This window comes from Tenrec ecaudatus, chromosome 1, assembly GCF_050624435.1.
Source record: "Tenrec ecaudatus isolate mTenEca1 chromosome 1, mTenEca1.hap1, whole genome shotgun sequence".
In the NCBI taxonomy this organism is placed as follows: Eukaryota; Metazoa; Chordata; class Mammalia; order Afrosoricida; family Tenrecidae; genus Tenrec; species Tenrec ecaudatus.
This window is the reverse complement of record NC_134530.1, coordinates 4080531-4088774: the sequence shown is the minus strand read 5'-3', so window position 1 is coordinate 4088774 and position 8244 is coordinate 4080531. Positions and strand designations below refer to the sequence as shown.

At 58.0% G+C, this 8244-nt stretch overlaps 1 protein-coding gene across 1 annotated transcript; it reads right to left on the bottom strand.

Annotated features, from left to right (window-relative positions):
- Nucleotides 1-283: 283 nt before the first annotated feature.
- On the bottom strand, nucleotides 284-6081 carry GIPC3 (GIPC PDZ domain containing family member 3). The gene is made up of 6 exons (XM_075545054.1): nucleotides 5647-6081; nucleotides 4435-4620; nucleotides 4142-4322; nucleotides 971-1083; nucleotides 703-784; nucleotides 284-570 (listed from the first exon to the last, which is right to left on the bottom strand). The coding sequence occupies exons 1-6, from the start codon at nucleotides 5869-5871 to the stop codon at nucleotides 419-421; spliced, it is 939 nt and encodes a 312-aa protein (XP_075401169.1). The 5' UTR covers nucleotides 5872-6081; the 3' UTR covers nucleotides 284-418.
- Nucleotides 6082-8244: the final 2163 nt, after the last annotated feature.

Below are 8244 nucleotides of genomic sequence, written 5' to 3'. Positions count from 1 at the left end.
CTGGGCTGGCTTTCCGGACCTGGGCTGGTCTCAGGGCTGGGCTTTGTCTTAAAGTTTGTCTGGGTCGCACGACTGGGCTTGCTTTCAGAGCGGGACAGGCTTCTGGAGATGGGCTTAGATTCAGAGCTGACTTGGGCCCTGGAGCAACGCGTGGTCTCAGAGCTGGACTGGGTTCTAGAAAGGGGCCTGGTCTGCAAGCTAGACCTGTTCTTCAAGTTGCTGTGGGCTCGAGAGCATGGCTTGGCCTCAGCTCTGAGCCTGGCCTCACAGCTGAGCTGGGTCCCGGAGCTGACCCTAGCCTCTGCATTCTCCTGGGTTATAGAGGAGTGCTGGGGCCTGGAGCAGGGCCGGGGCTCAGATCTGGGCTGGGGCTGGGGGCTGGACTCTGGGCTGGGGCTGCGCTCGCCCCCGGGGCAGACTAGCCACAGGCTTCCCTGGCCTCGCCGATGGCGGCCCACACTTCCACCACAAACTCGTCCGGAAAAGCAAACTCTCCCAAGACTGAGTCTAAACGGCGCGCAAACTCCTGAACGCTGGCTGTCATCTTGGAAGTCCCCACCATGGTGGACGCTGCAAATGGAGGGGGGTGGGGAAGACCAGGCGTGAGGCTGCTCCCTGAGCGCCAACCTCCCCTGGGCCCCTGCCTCCTCCCCAAGGACTGCCCACCCCCTGGGGTCCACCCAGCTTACCCTGGCCCCTTACCCAGCTCAGGATCCCGAATGCCCATGTAACTTTCCAGCAGGTCGTCCACCCTCCGGGAGGCCTCCTCCTCGAACTCACTGGGCTGGGAGGGCAGGGGTTCGAAGCGGGGACTCAGCATCTGCCCTGGGCCCCCACCCCGTCAGATTAGAGAAGACCCGGACCTCCCATCAGCCCATGCTTGGGGTCGGCCCTGCAGGCAGGGTAACTGAACCTCAGAGAGGAGGAGGGTCTCATTACATCAGTGAAGACCCCCCTCCCCTTCACTTACCACTTCCTCCACGGTGGCCGCACCCCCAGCACGAAGGCGCAGGGTCTCCCTCCCGCTGGTCACCTTGGACTCCACAGAGCACTTGCTGCTTCGACTCCTCTGACCAATCATATCTGCAGACGTCAGAAGGGGGGCGGGCGTCCGTTCTGGACGGATCTCCACCCTCAGCTGAACTGGCTGTCCTCACGCCCCTCCAGCCTCATCGCCTCCCCAGAGCACAGGACGGAACTGCCCCTGTGGGTTTCTGAGATGCTAACTCTCCGGGAGTAGAAAGTCTCGTCTTTCGGTGGGTTCAAGCCACTGACCTTGCGGTTTGCAAGCCAGCCCCTAACCCATTGCGTCATCAGGGCGCCCTGGATGAATCTACCTCTTTGTAAGCCCTGGGAGCCAGCCGCTAAGCCTTTTCCAGAATCTTTTGCTGCTGTAAAGACCCCTCTCTTTGTGCCCATGGGGCAAATCTGCAAAGATCCTGGATTGAGAATCCACAACTCCTGTCTCTCCGGGAAACTGGTCCAGGGACCAGGATGGAGCCGTGATTACAGATCGGATCGGGAACCACCGTTCATTTCTGCCTCCGCAGGAAGGCTTCCTCCAATCCAAACCCTGCTACCTTTTCCCCTTTTTCTTTCAAAAAGATTTGGTCTAGAGCAGTGGTTCTCAACCTGTGGGTCGCGACCCATGGGGGGGTGTCAAATGACCCTTTCACAGGGATCGCCCGATTCTTCACAGTAGCAAAATGACAGCTATGAAGTAGCAAAGAAAATAATTTAATGCTTGGGGGGAGGTCTGTCTGAAAGGGTCTTGGCATTAGGAAGGTTGAGAACCACTGCTCTAGAGGGACCGACTTCAGACACCCCACACCCCCAAAAGGTCAACCAGGGACTCTCTTTGGGCAGCAAACTACAGCTTGCTAGCCTAGCCATAGGCGGACCTTTCCACGGACTTGTGGCTCTGAAGTAAACTTGAACATGACAATAAATTTCTCCTAGTTTCATTTACAAAATTTGTAAAAGATATTTAGACAATGGTGGTCTCGCTTGTTTGTGAAAACCCATTCATGGCTCTCGAATACTTTAAAAATTGTTCTGAGAAATAGAGTTGACTCAGAAGTTTGCCAGCCCCAGTTCTAGAACATCACAGACCTGGCTTTTCAGAGCCCCCTACCCTGCTCCAGGTCAGACCTAGTACCCTATATGCCACCCTGCCTGACCCCCCCCACACCGCCAGGGCCTGGGACTGGCCCCCTGGTGTGCCAAAGGACTTCTGGAAGCTTTGTCTGAGAGCAGTACTGAAGAGAGAGAAGGGGGTGTCAGACCCCATGTGAATTTGGGGCTGCTTCTATGGAGAAGGTCAAGGAAGACACGAGCTACCAGGAAGGACGGTAAGCCCCCTGGAGCAGAGGTCTCCAACTGAGGGGTGCCCGTGCAGATTGGTGCTTCTCCCAGCTGTGCGCAGGAGGTAAGGGATGCTGTTGACATTTGGTCAGTGGAAGCCAGGAATCGTGCTTGATACCTTAAGGGTGCACCGAAGGCACCCACAATGTCATGGTATGGATGTGGAGAAACGTTCTCGAGAGGCAGCCCCCAATCTCATCCATGGACCGACATTAGGGTGTTGCATTTTGTTCCCCAAAATATGTGCCGATAACCCCATCTTAGTGTAAAGTTAATGTGTTAGCTGCTCATCAGAGGACACCCCAAAAAGCTTACCAGCTGCTCCCCAACTGGCTTTCTACTCCCGTGAAGCGTTACTGCCTCCCAAACCCACTGGGGCTGTTCTCCCCCGTCCTCTGGGGTCGCTGTGGGTTGGCATCAATGGCCTTGGGCTTCTGCGTGTGGTTTGGTGACCACTTGGGGGTGAGGTGATTGTGTAAGGCGAGGACGGAACTAGCGTGGGATGCGTCTTGAGTTGGCTGAGTGGCAGCAAATCTACATAATGGACTGCTAGTGGCAGGTCAGCAGAGGCTTTCCACTCCCATCGGGGGTTACAGGCTTGGAAACCCACAGAAGCAGTTTTCCCCTGCCCTATAGGGTCGGCTTGGGGGTCACTGCGAGTCAATGGCAGTGAAAGTGTTTATTTTGGGGCTCCCGTCGTCTTCCTGACATCGAGGCCTACTGACTCCTAGAGCCCCAAAACTGTCACCCTTTGGAGCAGCCGGATTCAAACTGCTGACCTGCGGTTAGCAGCCAACCTCATTACCACTATCCCACCGGGGCTCCTCCTTCAGAGCTCGCTCAGCTCCTTGTTAAAGGAGCTTAACAGGCCTACAGAGGTGAGACGGGGCAAGAAAGACGTCAAGGAACAGGGAGGAACCAGAAAGCAGAAGTTCAATAGGGACACAAGGACCTTGCCCCGGAGCCAACAGGGGGAAAGCCTTCCCCGTGAGGTGGTCCTCTGAAAGGATACCTGTAGCCTCCAAAATCCCTGAGAGCACCCACTTCTGTTTGTAAAAGCTGCCCCTAGTGGTGCGTCCGCTACAGTTGCACCCGGGATGGACCACGTGGGTCAGCTAACCACAGGGTCAGCAGCAGGGCCCACCAGCAGCACCAAGGGAGAAAGACGAGGCTTCCTTCCAACGTGAAGTGTGATGGTCTCAGAAGCCCACTGGCCTATAGTTTACCCTGTCCTGCAGGCTCACCGTGAGTCAAAATCGACTCCGTGGCAGTGTGTTTACATTCCCTACCCCCACCCCCCAGGTCTGGGGCCACTAGTCACAGGTTTTCCCTTAGGAATGCCCCTTCTAGAAGTCTCTGAAAACCATTCTCTTCTACGCACCCTCGCCCTAACGCCCTAGTCGTTCAAATCAGCCTTCCATCCAGTCCACTCTGACTCAGCGCGACCCTGTAGGACAGGGCAGAGCTGCCCCTGTGGGCTTTGGAGACTGTAGCTCTTCACAGGAGTAGAAAGCCCCCTCTGTCTCCTGAGGGGCTTAGAACTGCTAACCTTGCGTTTAGTACCCCAACATACAACCACTAGGCCATCGGGGCTCCGCCTTAAAATGCCCCAGACATTTTATGAAGTGAGTTTTAGACGATGCTTCACCCGACACCACTAATTCATCCTTGGTCAGATTCTAGAACAGTCTGAGAAACCACGAGCCCGTTCCAACTTCAGTGCCAGCTCACCAGATGCTTCTAGAACATTCCACCCCTCTCCCCCACCGCCCCTCACCGAAGGCTCTCTTGGGCTGCACCAGGCGAAGGGTGAAGGGCTGGGACTTGGGCAGCTCCCGGAGCATCTTGGCCACCTCATAGTGCCGGCAGCCGACGATGGAGTGATCGTTGATGGCTTCGATGCTGTCGCCCACACACACGGCCTCGATGCGGTTGATGATACTGCCCTCTTTGATTCTCTGTGGGGGCCCAGCGTCACTCCCATGCCACCCAGCACACACCCCCCCCAGGGCTCTGAGCACTTGGGTCTCCCCCCAGGCCTGCAGGCACCACACAGCCTTGAGCACCGACCTTGATGAAGGCATAACCGGCCCCGTTGTCGGTGATGGTCAGTCCCAGGGCATCCTCCGTCTTGGTGACCTCCACCTCCTTAGTCTCGCCCCGCACGTGGGCGAAGATGAAATCCTCCAGGCCGATCTGGCCGCCCAAGAGCTTCTGCATGTCCACCTTGTGGCTATTCAGGGTACAGAACAAGATCTGGCCCCAAAGGAGGGGTGTGTGTGAAGGGGAGAATGAACAGCAATGATCCCTGACCACTCTGTCTGCCCAGAACAACTGAGATGATGGCTCTCAACATGATAGGGAAACCCAGGACGACAGGGGCATAAAGCTGGCGCAGGTGGCCCTCCCCGACCTCCACCCTCAGGATTCCAATAGCAAGGGCACAATGGGTGCCCAGTGGAGTCCTACCACGGACGATCCTAAGGGTGTGGAGTAGAACTGGTGCCCCAGAGGGCGTGCAAAGCTGGGACGTTTAGCAAGCAGATCGCTGGGCCTTTTTCCAATTCACCCGTTGGAACGGACTGGCTAGCGGTCAGTGCTGGACCGTTGGTTGTGTCACTCAGGGACTCCTCCCCGGATCCCAGCCACCACGGGAAAAGGCAGGGGGATGGGCGACCGCCCAGAAGGGGTCGGGGACCTGAGAAGATCGGGGCCCCTAAAGATCCTCACCCCCACCCCCGTCCCAGTGCAACCCTCAGAGTCCCAGGTGTTACCCCTCGGATCTGGCGTGCGCTCTCAGCAGTGCGGGGTTCGCGCGCCCTCTTGGGGCTGCAAGGGGCACGGACCTGAGCAGGCGCGGGCGGGGGGGGGGGGACCCCCTGCGGCCGCCCAGCCTGGCCTGGGCAGGGCAGCTGGCCGCTCCTCTGCTCCAGGCGGCTCGGATCCCAGCCCCTAGCCGCGCCCATGACCCTCTGAGGCTCTCCTGGGGCCGGGGGTGGAGTGGGGGGCGCCGGGCGGGGCTGGGACCTGTTCCCAGCTGGGTCCAAGGAATGGACTCCTGGAAGTGCCGGGGTGGGCTCCTCCCGGCTCGCTTCTGCTCCCAAGAGCCTGGAGAGCCCCCGGGGTGTGGGCACCACGGATTTGAGAGCTGCGTCCCCGAGATCAGGGCAACGAGCCTCTCCGCCAGGGATCGGAGCTCCCCCATCCGGGCGTGGGCCGCCCCGTCGGGGGATCCGGCTGGGCGGGGCCTCCCCCGCTGGGCCCCGAACCAGTGACCCTCACCTCGGTGGGCGCGATGCCGAAGGCCTCCGCGATCCTGGCGTAGAGCTCGCGGACGTTGCTGAAGCCCTCGATCTTGCCCGTGGGGCTGCCGTGCGCCAGCTGCGTGCGAAAGACCAGGCGCGGGCGGGCGCGGGGCGCTGCGGGGGGCTCGCAGGGCGAGGGCGGGGGCGCGGACGGGCGCTGGGCCTCAGCCCCCCGGGGCTCGCGGGCCGCGGCGCTCTCCATGGCCAGCAACTCGGCCACCCGCGCCACCGCCGCCGCCGCCGGATCCGCCGCTTCCTGCAGCCTCCCCTCCCCCGGCCCAGCGCTGGACAGTCGAGCCGCCCGGGTAAGGGGATCCTGGAATCCGAGCTGCTCGGGAAGGCGACACCGCGGGCAGTGGAGGGGGCGCGGGCCCCAGGTGTCCGGGCTCTGCTAGGGCCAGCTGCGCCCTCCCTGGGGACACCGGGCGGTCCTCAGGGGGGGGCCCGGGCCTGGAATAACAAGGATCCTGAATTAGAACAAACGACCCTGGGGGGTGGGCAGGGTGGGGGACGCCGGTGGAACCCGAGCAAGCGGATTGAACCTTGCAGGGTTCCCCAGCCTTGGGGGGGGGGGCTTCTATCTCCGTTGGGCTCAAAGTCCAAGTCCTCCCCACATTGCAAACTCCTGCCCTGTCCCCTCTTTGCCCTCTCCTCCCCTCTCCCCAGCTCCCTCCACTCTGTTCACTGCCGCTGCAGCCAACCAGACCAGTCCTACCCCAGGGCCTTTGCACAAGCCTTTGTCCTCCGCCTTAATGCTCATCTTCAGAGACTCCCCTCCCTCACCTTCAGGTGTTCACCAAAATGTCACCTCCACTGCCCGGATCTGTGTCTCTGGCTTGGTCTTGTCACTTCCCCTGAGAGTCTCAGGAACTCCGGAGTCCGGGTGCTGGTCTCCTCTGTTCCTCGCTGGGTCACCGTGGCCAGTGGCCAGCAGCCAGCTGGCACCCAGACAAGCTTGGTTGAAGGGGAGACTGAACGCCTGAGTAAGCGAATGAACGGATTCCTGGGTACAGAGGAAGAAGTGGGAGCTATAGCAACCTCCCAGGTGGGAGAGATGGAAGCTCCCAGGTAGGTTTGTGAAATGGGGCAGCCACTGTGGGAGGCTTGGGGTGCGCAGTTCCTCAGGAAGTCGCCTGTAGAACATTCGTGTTGCCCTTTGGCTTCATCGTGTCGATTGTGACCCACAGCGAGCCCGGGCAACAGTAGAGCTGCCCCACAGGGACTCTGAGGCTGTTGTCTTTCTGGTGGTCGGTGGGACTTACAACTTCCTGCAGCTTCCACTTGGACTTGCCCATGAGCCGTTGATGGTCTGTTCCCCAGTCAGCCCCTGGCCTCGCTGAACGGATGATATTGATCTTCTTTCTCTGTCAGATTCTTTCCACAGATTAGTCTATTTGATGCCTGTGTGCTCCATCCCGTGAGGTCAACCTTGGCATTTATGCTGCTGAAAAGAGGTATTTGCCATGAATAGGTAGCTCACCGGTTTGGCAAAATTGTATCACGTGATCTCCGGTATCCTGTCACCAAGGCTACGCTCTAACAATGGGCTGTGTCTTTGTTTCCAACGGTGACCATAAAAGGTTTTGTGTCGAGTTGGCCGGACTAGGATTCACAGCGTTGGCAGGTGTGATATAATCGCCAGGAAATCTCCAGGTTATGGCCTGCTTCCAATAGAAGGGGAAGCTATGGGAAAGCTATGGGAAAGCTTGCTTTGCTTGCTTGTCTGTTTGTTTGATGGGGTCTGGATCTGATATCTGCCTTGTCTTCTGACCGTTTGGGCCTGCCACGTTGCCTGCTAACCCTGGGAGTTGTTTCCAGCTGTTCATCTCATGTGCCGACCGAGGATTCATTTGCTTCTGCGGCCGGCTGCTTTCCCTCTCCCCGGCTGATCTGGATTTTATTCACTCCTGCGACATGACGAGCCAGGAGAAGCGCCCAGCCTGACACGTGACCCACTTGGAACATGCCTTTGATAACATTCTGATCCATTTCAAACGGCAGAAATTGGTAAATAAACATAAAAATGAAAAAAAATCCCCCAATTTGGGGTGTATAAATGTACATAAGAGTGATAATTAAAAAAAGTCATATTAACTGATCTTCCGTGTCCAAAACCCACTGTCACCGAGTCGGTGCTGACTCACAGAGACCTGTGAGTTGCTGAGACTGTAACATTCTGATGCATCGATTCGTCCTTGATCTTTTCAGTGTCCCACTTTCACGTGCACTTGAAGCAATTGAAAGTATCCTGCCTTGGGTCAGGCGCGCCTCAGTCCTTAAAGTAACAGTGGCTTTTCCGTACTTGAAAGCTCTCTCCTGCTGCAGATTTACCTCATACAAGGAGTCTTTGGGTCTCTTGACCCACTGCTTCCGTGATCTTTGCCTGTGGATAAGGCGAGACAAAATCCTAGGAACTTCCGCCTTTTCCCCATCTATCGTGATGTTACAGGTACAGTTGTGAGGATTAGTCGTCATCCATCCTGAAGGCGGCAATCCTTGACCTTCATCAGTAAGGGCTTCACTTCCTCCTCACTTTCAGCAAGCAAGGTGTGTCCTCTGCCTCTCACAGGTCAAT

What these genes read in the sequence shown, in the direction of transcription:
- GIPC3 (XM_075545054.1), bottom strand. Translation starts at nt 5,871, where the DNA reads ATGGAGAGCGCCGCGGCCCGCGAGCCCCGGGGGGCTGAGGCCCAGCGC. An exon ending in TCGGCATCGCGCCCACCGAG is followed by an intron (nt 4,621 to 5,646) that starts GTGAGGGTCACT and finishes CTTTGGGGCCAG; the next exon opens with ATCTTGTTCTGTACCCTGAA. An exon ending in GCAGCCCAAGAGAGCCTTCG is followed by an intron (nt 1,084 to 4,141) that starts GTGAGGGGCGGT and finishes TGACGTCTGCAG; the next exon opens with ATATGATTGGTCAGAGGAGT.